The sequence below is a fragment of the Molossus molossus genome, unplaced genomic scaffold (genome assembly GCF_014108415.1).
Source record: "Molossus molossus isolate mMolMol1 unplaced genomic scaffold, mMolMol1.p scaffold_m16_p_2, whole genome shotgun sequence".
In the NCBI taxonomy this organism is placed as follows: Eukaryota; Metazoa; Chordata; class Mammalia; order Chiroptera; family Molossidae; genus Molossus; species Molossus molossus.
In genome coordinates, this window is record NW_023425355.1 from 122,481,136 (window position 1) to 122,498,795 (window position 17,660).

The window sequence follows — 17,660 nt, forward strand, 5'->3', positions numbered from 1 at the left end:
AATTTTGTAACTTTAATAATGAATTGGATTGCTGTTCTTGAATATAGTCATTAAGTTTAATTGTAAGTATAATGGATAATTTGAGTAAAGAACCTCAGCCCTCTTGAGTATCACAATGAAATTAATATATAAAATATTATGAGAAGTTCTATAGTATAGACACATGTTTATCCTTAATTTCTAAAATATATTTAGTCACTGGGCTCTTTTCATGTATAATGTACTTGATTTATAAAGAAATTTTTATCTCTAATCATATTGGAATAGTACTACAAATATGAGAATTTTTACAGAAATGCTGTCTATAAATCATGCTAAAATCTCAGTCTTATATGATGTTCAAGCATCATTTATTTTCAATTTTAATGATGTTAGCAGTGGTGACCCTTTAAGAACACAGACGGTCACCCTCTCAGTAGTCTCTCTAACTGCTTGATGTAACCGTGAACATTTCAGAGTCCATGTAATGCTTTGCAGTGAATTCCAAGTTGCCAAACTTTCCTTTCACAAGTTATGTGGTTCCTCTTGTGAAAGATCAAAGTTCAGTTTTTGCTTGTGTGTTGTAAGTCACTGTTGTTATTGTTTATGAGTCATAACAACAGTATGGCTCATTTGCAGAAATGTGAAATTTATCATCAGAAGTCCTGTTTTAATGACCACTTAGGTTATCTTGGTTTTGTTTTATAATGCCAAGCAACTGGAAGCAGCTTTGGGGGCCAGTTTTTAAGAAAAAACAAAACAAAACATATAAATTGAAAATAGAAAATTAAATGTTGAAGACGAGTGTTTGACAAGTGAGGGGCCCTGAAACTTAACGTTCAGTAGCTTCACACTAATTCCTCCTTTAGAAAGTAATTCTGACCCTACCCACACAAAACTGAATATACACGCTCTCCACGCTCCAAACCCAGTCTTTGCTATCATGGTTCAGAGCCTGGAAGGAGATCCCATTTTCTTATTCCCTACCCCTCCAAAGGCCCTTCTCAGTCATATGCAATTTAAATTATGCCATTTTCTTAAAATGTTACCAGATCCGATAGTACAAATGAATTTTCCCTTCTCTTTTCTTGCGTAGCATGAGGTTTTCTATTACAGATTTCTGCTTTGTAATTTACTTTTATCTCTATGTTCTGTCTCTCCCTAGAACAAAAGTTTCCTCAGAATAGGAACATTAGGTTTGTTCTCACTATGTGGAATTGAGTAGTAGATGCAGAATTTGTTTCTTGAATTGAATTAATAAACTAAATACTAGTAATATGCAAATAAGATTAAATATCTGTTTTGTTTGATAAATGTCCGTTTGGGGATGATTCTATTTGTTGATCATAATTTAAGAAGTAATGTAGTTGTTTAAAGGGCATTGAGTTTGCTATTTCCTAGATATGTTACCTTGGACAAATCAATATTTCTACTGTCATTTGTAATGCGGATGATAAATAGTTTGGGCAGGTGATTAAATGAATTTATATGAACCATTGGTACATAAATTGATGCAAACATCTGCTTGGGTGATGAGGATAATGATGATTTCCTTCAGTGTTCTTCTCTTTCCCCTCTAGTATAAAAGGCTAAAGGAATATTTTCTTCTGTACTGTATAGACCTTGAGTGGTGACTAGATAAAAGAATTTCAAAAACATGTAGATTGATACAGTTATACAGATGTATTATTTGGGTTCTCTGCTCCTTCTGAATGTCATTTTTTAGTTTTCCCTCATCAGTTTCTTTTTCCATTTTCCACTGTGGCTATTCAGGTTTGATCTCCTCCTTGACCCTCTTCTCTCTCACCAAGGCTCTCCTCCTTATAAACAAATGATAAATAATGACACTGACAATTTATGAGTAATGATTTGTGCAAACAACTCAAACAGGTATTTTTACATATATGATCACATCTAATCTCTTTGCCAAAACTGATGTGGTCGTCTACCACACACATGAGAATTTTTCCAGATATGCTGCCTACAAATTAGGACAGTGCTTCGGTGCTGGTTTGTCGTTATCATCCTCTGACCAGAGATAAGAAAACTGAGTCTCAGAAAGATTTGGTGCTTTCCCACGTGGTAAGGCAGAGCCCTGAGATTTACATCCAGATTTCCCTTAACACTATTCTATTCTGATTCCCAGAGAGCATCAGGTAAGAAGCATTCCATGTCCTGCCTCTTCATATCCAAAATGATCTTTTATGTCTTACCTTTGGCTTCTGAAAAAGTAGCAGCTCTCCTGTCAATATTTTCCATTGAGTATTGATCATTGCTTTTCCCTCGATTTCCTCTTGCTTCCCACAGGATTTTTTGATCATTTATCTTCTTACATTAAAAAAACAAACAAACAAACAAACAAAACGCTTCATTATTGGTTCTTTCACATAACCTTAGTATGGTCTCAGTCTCATTGACCTAAATTTTATTATGTGGAGAGACAAAAATGATTTAATCTGTTTTTAAGGATGCTTCCTCATTCTTCATCAGTCTTCAGCCCTTGAAAACCTGATTTCCACTCTCACTGGCCATCGACTCTGTTCTAGCTACAGTGCTCGTTGCCCAGCTAATGTAAACTTATTAGTACTGGTCTCACTTGACCTGTCTCGAAATGGACATTGTTGACCTCTCCCTTATTGTTCAAACTCTCACATTACTTTGTTTGAGTGGCACCTTCTCTTTTTCCTGGTTGTTCCTCTTCTTCTCATAGACTGTTCCTTCTCTTTCTTTGGTGCTTTCCTTCTTTTCTGCATCCCTTAAACTCCTGTGTTCTCCATGATTCTTTACTGGCCCTCCCTCTCTACTCCTCTCTAATGTTTGAGTATCCTAAAATAAATACCAATTGTATAAGTGCATACTACTTTAAAATGTGTGTATGTGTGTGTGTTTTATTGATGTTTTTAGAGAGAGGGGAAGGGAGAGAAATCTAGAAACACTGATGTGAGAAACATCGATCGGCTGCCTCCTGCTCACCCCTTACTGGGGATCGAGCCCACAACCTGGACTTGTGCCCTGACCGGGAATCTAACCGGGACTTCTCAGTCCATGGGTTGATGCTCAATCCACTGAGCCACACTGGCCAGGCTAAACTTTACCTCTTAATGGGGGTGGGGGGGGAGGTAAGAAGAGCATGTGGTATGGAAACTGTTGACATAGTCATCTTTGGAAAATGCCATCTACTTAAGCCAGTGATTGAAAGCCATCAGTATTGTTTCTACCTCTCTTTTTATGTACCTACTTCTCTCTTTGGTCATGGACCTTGGCTATTCCTCCACTGACACAGCAAACGAGGGACTCTATAAGCACAGTCTCCTAGCATATGTGACACAGTTGCAAGCACCCACAGACTTTGACCAACCTTTCTCTTTGAGTTCGAAGAGAGAATCTGATAGACCTAACTGGGCACAAGCATTGTCCACATTTTAATCATTCATGACTCTGGGATGGCCATGATGACGTGGCAGAGAAATGGTTGTTGTTGACCTACCTTTTTAAAGGGGTGAGCATTTTCCATCTGAACAGTCATGGCCATAACCCTCCTAAAACATCTGCTATTCCCAACATGCTTACTAATTTTTCAGAATTCTGCTTTAACATCACCTGTCTTTATAACATCTGTTAACTTCCCCGATAACCGTTATTCTACCCTATTTACTCCCATTAAAATTTGTAGCATCTTTAGCATTTCTAGTTCTGTGAATAATGTTATTATGCACTTACATGGATCCCTAAGCCCCAAATTCTATGGTTCCTGGAGAATAGTATATAGCACTGTTTCTTATGTAAGGTAGTAATTCAACCAGTGAAGGTATTATATATAATAAAAAGCAATATGCATATGCATGAGTTTTTGCTCTTATTTATTTATGCTAGAATTCCAATTACTTAAGTAATTCATTATCATTTTGCCTTTGTAATTATTAGGATCAATATGTTAAGGAATAATATTAAGGTACATTTACCACCTTGTATCCTAAGTAACTCCTCCACCACTTAACCCATTTTCTTGGGATATTTCTTATTACTCATTGCAGGGCTGTAGATCTCTGTGGTAGCTGCTAAGCACACTGTGTTATTGTCTAATAATATGTACCTGAATTGATTCTGATTGGTCTAAATTAGGTTATACTAACATGTATCATACAGAATTTTTTGCATGAAAATTTTATGTAAGTTAATCAGTTTCATCTTCTCTGACTTATTTAATGGTAATTTGATAATGAAGAAATTATAAACCAGAATAATTTAACCACTAGATGAATTTTGATGGGTCTGGCAGAAAGAAATGAATGAATATATTGTTTTGGTCTCTACACACTATAGGATTTAAACCACTCCTAAAACTGGCTCAGGTATGTGTAACTTAGAGACAGACATACTTTTGATTAGAACTTGATCAAAAATGTCTTTACTCAATAGAGAAAGTATGGAAACATTTGATAGTTATTTAAAGTTCAAAAATCAATCTTTGCAGGAAGCTATTAAGTATCTATCTGACAAAAAGCAAAACCAATTGTGGCATTTAACTTCCTTCAGAATGAATGAATATAGATCACTATTAAGGAATGTTGTCCACATTCAGCTTTCTCATTATAGTTTATCCCTGTCACAGCGTTTTTTTTTAAAATAAAGGTTAATGTCTTTTCTTTGGTCAGATGTGAATGTTGATTCAAAGATAAAAAATATATATATATCAGTTTTATATATTAGGTATACATAGATATTCCCTACTGAAAATGATATCTGGAATAGCTTGTTCATTATCACTCATTCCAAAGGATAATTATTATTTTTTATATAATAACCCTGTTAGGAGAGAAATAAGTCATTTGATTTTTGACAACTTTTTGGCAAGTAAAAACAAAACTATTATCATTTTAAAAGACGATATGTTGTAATAATGTTTTAAGAAAGTTTCTGAATTCTGTCTTCCTGGAAAGTGAGTTGTTCATTGCAGTGACTTGCAGAACATGCTAACTAATAATGCTGTCCTCCCAACAGAAAATCCAGTCTGATTTGACAAGTCATGAGATCAGTTTAGAAGAAATGAAGAAACATAACCAGGGAAAGGAGGCTGCCCAAAGGGTACTCTCCCAAATTGATGCGGCACAGGTACATATTATTGTAAAAACTAAGTAACTTCTGTTAGTTCAGGATTAAAACATAGTCTATATTAGACAACTCAATTATTAGCAAAATTGGGATTGAGGGCATTATACGAAAACTACAATATGTTATGTAAATGATAGAGACTCTTTTGGGTTGTACATTTTAAGGATAAAATAATAAGATATTTACGTTTTATTATATTATAACAATTGGTGAATTCTTCTCCCGAATACACATATATTTTTGTGCTGAACAAATGGGAAAAAAGCAATTGCTTTGTTTTTCTTTTTTTTTTCTTGTTCATAATGATAAATAATTTTAATGAAAATTAAAACATGAGTGGTTATTGTTTGGAAGGCAGAATTAAATCTGTGCTTTCTTACATTATCTTTACAGAAAAAATTACAAGATGTTTCCATGAAGTTTCGGTTATTCCAGAAGCCAGCCAATTTTGAGCAGCGTCTACAGGAAAGTAAGATGATTTTAGATGAAGTGAAGATGCACTTGCCTGCATTGGAAACAAAGAGCGTTGAACAGGAAGTAGTACAGTCACAGTTAAATCACTGTGTGGTACGTATTTCTAGTGACAAATATGCAGCTTAGCCCTTGCTTTTTTTTATTAAGAAGTGTTTGAACCCAGCCTGTGTGGCTCAGTGGACTGAGCATCATCCTGTGGACTGAGAGGTCTTGGTTCGATTCCTGGTCAGGGCACATGCCTGGTTGTGGGCTCAATCCCCAGTAGGGGGCATGTAGGAGGCAGCCAATTGATGCTTCTCTCTTACATCGATGTTTCTCTCTCTCCCTCTCTCTCTAAAAAATCAAAACATATTTAAAAAAGAAGTATTTCATGATACTCTTTTATAACAGAAAATTATTTTAAGATAACTATAAAATGAACTATATAATTTTGAGATTAAGAACAAAAATAAGCACAGGTATATTGAAAGACAAGAACTTTTACTGAAATAGTAGCTATTTAATACCTTTTCTGTGGGTGTCTTTTTTGAGTCTAAAATTTTCTGAGAACTGTGCAGAATATAAAAAAACATCTTCGTTGTTTAATATTTATGGTACTTTGAATATTTTTTGTTTGTTTGTTTATCCTCACTCGAGGACATTTTCCCATTTTTTGTTCAGATAGAATGGGAGGGAGAGAGAGAGAAACATCGACGTGAAAGGAACACATCAGGTGGCTGCCACCCACACGACCAACCAGGGCCGGGGACAAACTGCAGCCAAGGTACATGCCCTTAGCAGGAACCGAACCCGAGTCTCTCTGGACCGCAGGCCGACGCTCTAACCGCTGAGCCAAACTGGCCAGGGCTGAATATTTTATAAATGGCAATACTGAAAAGAAATTCAGTAAGTCCTCACTTGTTTCTTGACAGAAACAAGAGTTAAGTTCCAGCGGCATCTCATCAATGTTCTAATGGAATGACGTTGAATGAAATGACATGATTCGAGGACCTGCTGTATATTAGTATGGAAACAGTAACAACAACAGTAGTTACAATAAAAAATAATAATGCTAGATATAAGAACCCAGTAAGCTTAGTGATCTACGCAAGTCACCTCTAATTCTCAAGGCCCCAGATTAAATGAGAGAAGTTAAAAGACAAAAGCTGGAGAAGGGCAAAAGCAAGATTTCAGTCCAGGCACTCTTACTCCAAACCCTAATATCTTCCCATTAAACACCAGTGCTGGATATATACTGAAATGCCACCACACCACAAAGACAGAATAAAAAGCAGAGAAGGGATCATTAACCTGTAGGGTAAATCTTCACTGGACTTAAGGATTTTGATTAGTGTCTTTTGTTGCAATTACTGAAATTCACCAACTCAGATGACTCCTCTGACAACATAAAAGCTGTATTATAAGGACATCTACTAGAGAAACAGAAGTATTATAACTCTATGTGTTCTATCGACTATTAGGGTAGAAATCACATACAATGAAAACACTGAATGTTATTAACATTAAAGGGAAAATGTTTATCTGTTTAACACTTTATGTTTTAAGTATTGTTTCTGCATCTACTTCAGAGCATAAGTAAAAAAGAGACCGTTGACTGCATTTCAGACATATCATTATGAATGGTAAAATATCTTTTTAACAAAAATGTTATATAGTGTAAAAATTATGAGGAATTAAAAAATATTTTTCCCTTTATTGATTTTAGAGAGAGAGGAAGTGATTGGGAGAGAGAGAAACAGAAACATCAATGAGAGAGAACATCGATTGGCCATCTCCTGCATGCCCCTCACTGGGGATCTGGCCCACAACCTGGGCATGTGTCCTGACTGGGAATTGAACCAGCAACCTCCTGATGTGTAGATCGATGCTCAACCACTGAACCACACCGGCCGGACTATGAGGAATTTTTTATTTGATAACAATTTTTCATAATACAGGCTACATTTTAGTGACATAATTATTGTAAATATTCTTAGCCCCAAAAGAAATTAAAAATAATTTTTTATTTTATTGTTTGTTTTTCCTTTATTATAAAGAATTTTTTTTTCTTTATTGATTTTGGAGAGAGAGGAAGGGAGAGGAAGGGAGAGACAGAAACATCAGTGAGAGAGAACATCAATTGGTTGCCTGCTGCGTGCCCCCCACCGGGGATCGGGCCCACAACCTGGGCATGTGTCCTGACCAGGAATTGAACTGGCGAACTCTTGGTGCGTGGGTCAACACTCAACCACTGAGCCACACCGGCTGGACTTAATTGAGATTTTTTAGAGACAGGAAGGAGGGAGGAAGGAAGGAGGGGAAGAGAGAAACAGACAGACAGACAGACATCCATGTGAGAGAGAAACATAAATTGGTTGCCTCCCTGATCAGGGATTGAACCCTGCAACCTGAGTATGTACCCTGACCGGGAATCAAACCTGTCACCTTTGGGTGTATGGACAACATTCTAACCAACTGAACCATACTGACCAGGGCCCAAAAGATATTTTGAACATAATTATATATAGTTATTAGCTGATACTAGATGAGTAATGTTAGGAATACATGAGAACATATGTCATATTAAATATTGTGAAAACAATTAAAGGCAAAATGACTCAAATACACTGTCATTATGACTAAACATATTCGTAAAGAGAGAGCTGTTTATTTTTTTTTCTAGAAATAGGTCTCTAATGGTGCCACATAAAATTTGCCTACTATTAAATATGAGCTGAAAACAACCGTCCCTGTGCCCAGCTGTGACTGTGCCTGGACTCAGTGTACAGGAAAGAGCTCATGGTGCTTGCTTGGTTTATTTCTGCTCCTGGTTTAAATGTCAGGACCAATGCAAGTAGTCCATCCATAAGGATTTTTTTCTTTACAACTTTTATATTTTTTCGACACTTAAGTTGCTCTATTGTAAATAGTAGAATCATGGCCTTTGCCTTCAAGAAATTTTATTCTATTAAAAACATCTTACCAACAGTGCAAATAAATAAAAAAAGTGTCTTCCTCAAATAGTGATAAATATTTTTTCTGCCTATTGAATGACAGGATGTTAATGAATAATACTACTTTGAGCTGTCATCATTAAGGTAAATTATTAACATTTTAAAAAAATTTGAAGAGTAAATAATTTTGAGGTATATCTGATTCCAAATTTCACAGATTTGATTCCCAGCATGACAAGTAACAATTTGTTTCTAAATACCCAGATATCTTTATAATTTCTTAGATAGAAATAATGCAAAGTAAAAAGGAATCATCTCGAAAGCTCAGACAGAACTCACAATTATTAATAAAGGAATGTTTATATGAAACAATCATCAGAGGGGATTAAGATGGAAATAGATTATGTATGTAGCCTAAATGAATAAGATATTATTCAGCCTTTACAAAATGTTTTGTTTTAGACATGGATTTTAATTTGAAAAGAGAATACAAACCCACTATTCTAATTAAAAAAAAAAAAATTACCGACTAGCAACTTTATTTCTTAGTACCAGTGAAATAGTAGTTTTTCAGACTTCACTGACCAAATTAAAGCAGTGATGTATAGTGTAAACTATGATACTTACATGTATACATAGACACACATCTACATATGTATATATATGTATGCATGCACGCATACCAACACACATACCTTTCTAGGAAAATATAACTACAAGGTAAAGTTATGACACTTATTTCACAATGCTTTGTTATGACAATATACTTGGTGAAGCAATGTATGTGTTCTTTGTAGTTATGTACATGTGAGTTTTAAATGATATATTTATATCTGTCTCTATTTCACTGAGCATCCCCATTAAGAAGATAGGTTTGTATAATCTAATTAACATGTAGAAAATTTCCTTCCTTCCTTCTATCTATTTAATAGACTGAAAGTACGAATTGGAAATTTAGATGTTTTATATCCACTAAAATATAAGCACTATGACAATAACAGTGAACATGTCTGTCTTGGCTACCACTGATTCTCTAGTCACTCAAATACAGTCTGGAACGTAGTAAGCATTCAATAAATACCTGGTGAATGAGTAAAATAATTTTTCCAAACTCACAACTAGAATTATATAAGTATAACCTTTAAAATACTATATACCAACTATACTTAAATGAAAAAATAAAATAAAAATATAAATAAATATTTAGAAATTATTTTTATAAACTTGAATTGAAGAACTAAATATATGTATGATGTACTCTTTTTTGTTGTTGTTGTTAATCCTCACCCGAGGATATTTTTTTTATTGATTTTTAGATAGAGTGGAAGAGGAGGAAGGGAGGGAGAGAGAAACATGGATGTGAGAGAGACACATCGATTGGTTGTCTCCCGAAGGTCCCCAGCTGGGGCCAGGGATCTAACTTGCAACGTAGGTTTGTGCCCTTGACTGGGAATTGAACCCTTTGATCCCCAGGCTGCAGCTCTAAACACTGAGCCAAACCAGCCAGGGCTGTATGATGTGCTTTTACTTTAGTAAGAGTAACAGGAAACTATGCATGTCTGTATGTGTATATATTATTGCAAATAGAAACTTTAAATCAACAGAAAATGCAAAAGTGAGATGTTTATCACAGCTGCAAAACTGCCCCAATAAATATATAAACATGAAATAGCAATTAAGGTGATCTCTGCTCCTGTTTCTTTGTATTAATAATAGGATGAGTTCGACACTCTTGCTTATTATTATGTTTTGTTTTATGTTTTAACTTAGAATTTGTATAAAAGTTTGAGTGAAGTGAAGTCTGAAGTAGAGATGGTGATAAAAACTGGACGTCAGATTGTACAGAAGAAGCAGACGGAAAACCCTAAAGAGCTCGATGAAAGAATAACAGCTTTGAAATTGCATTATAATGAACTGGGAGCAAAGGTACGTGAACCGAAACCTCAAGCATAGGCTTCTTCCCACTTTCCTTATAAATTGTAAAGCAAAAGGCAATAGTTATATACAATAAATGTCTTAGAAAGTCTTAATAATGTCCCAAAGACATACACACACGTACATTCATACATAGAGATTGAGATAGATTCCCATGTGCAGTTCTTATTAAGAAACCTCCGCCCTGGCTGGTTTGGCTCAGCGGTTAGAGCATTGGCCTGCAATCTGGAGAGACCCGGGTTTGGTTCCTGCTAAGGGCACGTACCTCCGTTGCAGTTTGTCCTCAGCCCTGGTTGGGTCATGCGGGTGGCAACTTTCACGTCGATGTGTCCCTTTCACGTCGATGTTTCTCTCTCTCTCTCTCTCTCCCTCCCACTCTATCTAAACAAAATATCAAAAAATGTCCTCGGGTGAGGATAAAAAAAAACAAAAAAGAAACCTCAGAGAGTTTATTCTTGTGTATGGTGTAAGTTGGTGGTCTAGTTTCATAAGATCTCATATCCCTTGAGACGACATGGAGGAACCTGGAGAGCATTATGCTAAGCGAAATAAGCCAGTCAGAGAAAGACAAATATCACATGATCTTACTAATTTGTGGAATATAATGAACAAAAAATAGTGATGAACAAAATAGACCCAGAGACATAAAAAGGAGTACGGTTCAGACTGACAAACCTCAGAGGAGAGGGGTGGGTGGGGTGTGGGCGGAGATAAACCAAAGAACTTATATACATGTATGCATAACCATTAGACATAGACAATAATACTGGGGGGGGGGGGGCGGCGCTGCGGATAGGGAGGAGGGTGTCTAGCGGGGGGAAAGGAGAATCATCTGTAACAAAAATAAATTAATAAAAATTGCAAAAGAAAAAAGAAACCTCAGAGGGAAGAGGGATAAGGGGGCAGGAACAGATAAACCAAAGAACTTGTATGCATATATGCGTAACCAATGAACACAGACAACAGCATGGGGAAGGCAGGAGGGATGTGGGAGCTGGGATGAGGGGGGGTCAATGGGGGAAAAAACATGGGCCATCTGTAGTACTTTCAACGATAAAGATAAAAAAAAGTAGAACAATTTGACCTAATAAAACTTCAAAACTTCTATGTAATAAAAAAAAAAAGAAACAATAATTAATCAGTGAGGATCTTCTTCCAGTCTGCATGAAAAAATATTTTAAGCTTAGGAGATTGTTATTGTTCCATCAGATGATTCTAAAAGGGTTTCTTTGATCTACACTTGCCCTTTTTCATTGTAAAAATATACATGTGCTGACTCAAAGGCTGGTACATTTTATAAACTAATGTACCTACTTATATTTAGGTACAATGGACTTGACATATTCCACATAGGTCACATTAGGTGTAACAGAGTTGACATGTTTCACAGAAATTGTATCCTTGTATGGCAAGATTGGTATAATCCACCACATTTGACTAATAAGATAGCACTAGTAGCCAGTTAAGTCCTATGGCTCCATGATTATTTTTATATGTTTGTCCTGATCAGGGTCTAACGACCAAGTCCATTTCACTGTTAAAGAGGTTTGCATCTCTCCAGCATCCCTTTCCAAAATTGTGGAATGTCTAGAATAGTTCTCTCACTTCCCTCAAATTTAGAGCTGTGATGGTTCAAAATGATACTTCATGAAAAGTTTTCATAAAAACATGAATTATCAATATCAAGGACTAACCTGGCCTTTGCTATGCCGTTATTTTACATTACTCTAAGCTATCTAAAGATTTTTTTGTGCTCAGCTGAAAAATTCAAGTGACATTTGACACTTAGGAATATTGTTAAAGCAAAATGAAACATTACTAACAAATCATACTTAGCCTGAATAGCGTGACAAAAGACAGCAAAAATGTAGGGCAGACATTGATTTTTGAAATAAAGATTTAGAAATATGAACACTTAGGATTATTCATAAATGCCATCTTATAAAATACTATAGGGTTCCTTCTAAAGAAAAATCATCTGCATTTAGATCTTCCAAGTTCTTTCAACAACAGTGGTTTTGTTTAATAAAGTCAGAGGAAACCAAGATTATCTGAATATATTATTCTTTTTATATGAAAAAGATAAACCATTCTATTTTAATCATCTTCAAAATGTATATGGTTGTACTTACTCAGACAATGTGTGTTACTTTTTTATATGTGTCACCTCAGGGTGCCATAACAAAATGCCATAGGCTAGGTGACTTAAACAACAAAAATATATTTATCACAGTTCTGGAGGCTGGATATTCAAGAAAAAGCCTCTTTTTCTCTCTCTTCTTGGCTTGCAGATAGCAGCCTACTCATTGTGTCCTAGAATATCTTTTCTTGATAAAATCACATTGGATGTTTGGGCTTCAATATTAATGGGGGGGGGGCATGCAATTCAGTCCATAGTACTTTTCTTACAGAAAACAATTTTATTAGTTTGTTTACTATTACCAACTTAGCTGTTCAATGAATAAAAATTGTCAAGTTTCTTGTATCTAAATCTATTTAATTTTATTGAGAGCTATTACACCTAGCACCCCAGATGTAACAATACTTATAATTCCTTGTGTGGCTTCTCTGTGCTTTAATTTTTATGGAAATATACACAAATAGCAATATTCAGCTTAGCCTCAAATACGCAAAGGCTCAATACTCAGATCAGCCTCCCATTTTCCAGTGTTCATGAAACAGTGGTGACTGTTGAAACATTCTACTGCAGGTGGCAGTGTTTTTAAATGCATCCCTGCTCCACACAGACACACACCAAATGTAAAATTCAACTTTCCTTAAGGTGGCAGTGTGTCCTGTTTCCTTAAATCCTATTTAGTTGGATAGAAACAAAATAGAATAAATAAAAATCAATAATGCATTAGCTCTGGGAAGATAGAATTTCTTTGAAATATTGAAAATAGACTTCTTTTCTACCGATAGCGCATAGAAAAAATAACTATGCATAAGAACACACCATAAGGTGTATATTTATTTTCTCCCACACATGAGTAAAATCCTTGAAGTTGAAAGGGCAGATGCTTTTACTTCCCTGAAGGAAAAAATAGAATGGAAAACCTGTAAAAAAAAAAAAAAAAAGGCTTTGCAGCCTCAGCAAGTAAACATTTTTAAAATTTACATGCACCTCTGTTAAAGAAAGTAGTAAATTTTGTTGAGTATTTGGAATTCATATGAAAGTTTCAGGGTGTTTATTTTGATTGTAGCACTTTAAATTCTTTAAATATATTTTCACTTGTCCAGTACACACATGCACACACACACACACACACACACACACACACACCAGGAAGAGATTCTGGGCTTTTTATTCAACCACCTAACCTACACATTTACAAAATGTAGGCACATCTGCAGAGGTGGTGAACAAATACAAACTTGTCTATTATTTGTGTGAGAATGTAGAAGAATTTGGCTTGAGTATCTCTGTTTTCAGCACTGAGAGCTGGAACACAGAATCACATTATGATATTTTTCTATGAATGAGAGTGAAACTTTTGTTTCGGAATTATTATTTTTGCCCCCCTTGGATGACAAAAGCATGTTTAAAGAGGGAGTGACCTATTTTGTGTGTGTTGCTTTTGTGCAAATGTTACGGCACTTTACTGACGCAATGGCAGTAGCATTGGCCATTGTAAACTTTATACAAATAAGTTTGCCATTTGAGAGACTTACTGTTCTTTCTTCATTTTAGTTTATCTGTAAGAGGAAGCCTCATTTGCATATAGAGGATTATAAACCTCCTGGCACATCTCTTTGACCAGTGATTGAAAGTTTTCTAAAAGAAGTGCATCGTATCTTCAGTTTGACTTACATAATTCTACTTATTTTTTTAAAAATTGGCCATAAATTATTTACATCAGAGAAAATAATTTTAGCTTTTCTTTCTACCTGGCACAGAACACTATTTTTTGGAGAAAAGACCTCATCTTTCCTAAACTGTGGTTATTCACTAGTAATATTCAGAACATAGGATTTTTCTAAAATATTATTTATAAAAAGTAAGGAAAAGGTTATTTTAAAAAGACAAAAATATAAAAGTTCCAATTAAGTGGCTATCACTAAAGCTGAATTGCAAAAGTAAACCCAAATACATTTTACTGTTACTCTTTTCAGGTAACGGAAAGAAAGCAACAGTTGGAGAAATGCTTGAAATTGTCCCGTAAGATGCGGAAGGAAATGAATGCCTTGACAGAGTGGCTGGCGGCGACAGATATGCAGTTGACAAAGAGATCAGCAGTTGAAGGAATGCCTAGTAATTTGGATTCCGAAGTTGCCTGGGGAAAGGTAAAACCTATATCATTGTAGGTTATTTGTACCGTGCATGGAAACACAGTTATATTTTTATAAGGAACTATTAATGTGCAATAAGAATAGAATTATAAATATTATCTCGCTTCATTTTCTCTTTTCTCAGAAATTCATCAGTAGTTTAACTGTATATAGTCAGGACATGATAAAACCAATGGGAAGCTTTAGCAAACATTCCCCCAAAGCTTGGTTAGAGTTAGGTAGGTTATGAAAAATATATACATTAATAATCACAAAGTGGTTCCAAAGAAGAAATTCCACATGCCCTAGTTTGCCTAAGACAGACTGCCCAGATGGACCCTACAACCATGATGAGGGCAAGAATACAGAGACTGCAGACAGCTGGGCTGGACAGATCTAGCAAGATCAGCACGTGGCTTATGTCACAGTAACAAAGAAAATCTCAAGAGGTTTGTATACCTACTATGATCTGCATCACCAAAGGGCACAGAGTTTTCTTTGATCCTTACCTGGGAAATTCTTGCTGTTTCTCTGACAGCCAATTTGACATGATTGGTCCCTAAATTTAAGGTCAAGGCATTCATTGTAACTTAATTTTTTTTCGGTTGATTCGTTATTAGAAAGTCGGTTGATATAAAGGAAATAATTGATATTAATAATGTGTTTCCACCTTAAAGTTTGCCAAGGCATAGGGCATTTATGAAAAATAAATCATAGCACACCCTACCCCCTCGATTTTTAGAATTAACAAAAGTTTGCCTGTATGAACTAGATGCTTAAGAGCTCTGTGGTTTATTTTATAATTCAACAAAGCTATCTAGATTATCCGAACTTGGGAAATTTTAATTGCATTATGTGAAAACTTACAATCATAAGTGAGACCAAAACCGATTACTGATTATATGTAGATTCAGAGGACAAGTAGACATAAAATTTTGTCACATACATTTTTTTCAAATAAAGAGTAGTGAATAATTTTTTTTCCATTTTGAATAGATTTATTATTAGAGATAATGAATTGTATTTATTAGTTCAGGACACACACACACACATATATGACTATATATATGTACATATATTATAGTAAATAGTGTACAGAGGATACAGGTTAAAAATTACATTGGCATTATTTTTTGTTATCACTCAAACAAATATTATATTTTTATGTGATGATTTCATTTGAACCAATGACAATCATTTACTTAGGTGCAGGCTGGGCTGCTATAAGAAATAAGCCCCAGCCCTGGCCGGTTTTTCTCAGTGGTTAGAGCATCGGCCTGCGGTCCTGAGAGGCCCGGGTTCGGTTCCCGCTAAGGGCACGTACCTCGGTTGCAGATTGTCCCCGGCCCTGGTTGAGTTGTGTAGGTGGCAACCACTCGATGTGTCTCTCTCATGTCGATGTTTCTCTCTCTCTCTCTTCCTCCCACTCTATCTGAACAAAAATAAAAATAAAAAAATGTCCTCAGGTGAGGATAAAGAAAAAAGAAATAAGAAATAAGCCCCAAATATTATGGCTCCAAGAGGAGTTTTATTTCTGGCTAGTGGAACTTCTGGTGGGAAGAGGTAGTGTTTCTCCATGAAATTCTCCGAAGACGCTGGTCCCTTTCATTCCCTTGTTCTGCAGTCCTCTGGGTATTTGTGTACTCCTGGTGAAACTTACCTACCACCACCACTGCTCAATCCCAGCCTAAACAAAGAAGGGAGAGGGTGAAGTGGACAGCTCTCAGCACTCTCTCTGCTCATATTCCATTTGCCAAATCGCAGTCACATGATTGTATCTAGCCTCCAGGGAGAGTAGCAGCAGATGGTCTCCAACTGGGTGGCCTATGTGTCCTGCTAACATGATGATAGGCCCTTATACTAAAATGAAGAAAGAGAATACATTTCTTTTGGCCAGAGCAGTATCACCCCATATTTCACATCATAAGACAAATGCAGAGAAAAGCCTACATGATCTGTTTGTCTCTCTGTAAGTACACATGACTGACAGTAGTTCCCCCCATAAGGACTCATAAACAAACCAAAAGGCCCAGAAAAGACTTATGATCTATTAAAGTATGAAATATAGTAAAATACACATGGGGCAAATAATACATGTAGAGGATTCATGAAAACGATCCAGGCTCCATTCTTAGTCATTCTCCCCTTAATACTACAGACAATATCTTTGATTGTTCATATGCAGTTTGTTTATTTATTTTTTGTTAATCCTCACCCGAGGACATTTTCCATTGATTTTTAGATAGAACGGAAAGGAGAGAGGGAGAGAAACATTGATGTGAGAGAGACACATTGATTGGTTGCCTCCCTCACGACCCCCACCGGGGCCAGGGATCAAACCTGCAACCCAGGCACATGTCCTTGACCGGGAATTGAACCCAGGACCTTTATGTCTGCAGGCCGATGCTCTAACTGCTGAACCAAACCAGCCAGGGCTGTTCATATGCAGTTTAATGGGTGCATTAGTTTGCTAGGCACAGCTTTGGTAGCTTAAACAATAGAAGTGAATTTTCTAACAGTTCTGGAGGCTAGAATTCCGGGGTCAGGGTTTCGACAGGCTTGGTTTCTTCCAAGGCCTCCCCCTTTGGCTTGTAAATAGTTGTCTTCCCATGATCTTCCCACTGTACGTGCCTATGTCCGAATTCTTATTCTTCTGAGGACACCAGTCATATTGGCTTAGGGCCCATCATAATGATCTTATTTTAACTTAATTTCCTCTTTAAATATCCTATCACTAACTGTGGTCACATTCTGAGGTACTGAAGTTAGGATTTCAATATGTAATTTTGGAGGATACTATTTCAGCTAATAATCATAAATGTATGCTACATATGGACTCTGAATTCCAGAGTCCCCATAAGGTCACTGCATAAGTACCTATAGAGATATTTTTGCATTAGCTTCACCATAAAAATCATTAAAATATTATAAGATAATGAACTTGGCAAAGCTTTCTAG

The 17,660-nt window shown here is 35.9% G+C and overlaps 1 protein-coding gene across 1 annotated transcript in view; it reads left to right on the top strand.

Moving 5' to 3' along the window:
- DMD (dystrophin) overlaps positions 1 to 17,660 on the top strand; it is a 2,326,146-nt gene that overhangs the window by 964,393 nt on the left and 1,344,093 nt on the right. Inside the window, exons 31-34 of the mRNA XM_036270045.1 lie at positions 4,981 to 5,091; positions 5,485 to 5,658; positions 10,269 to 10,424; positions 14,547 to 14,717. Coding sequence (XP_036125938.1) covers positions 4,981 to 5,091; positions 5,485 to 5,658; positions 10,269 to 10,424; positions 14,547 to 14,717 — 612 coding nt within the window. The remainder of the gene's footprint in view (positions 1 to 4,980; positions 5,092 to 5,484; positions 5,659 to 10,268; positions 10,425 to 14,546; positions 14,718 to 17,660) is intronic.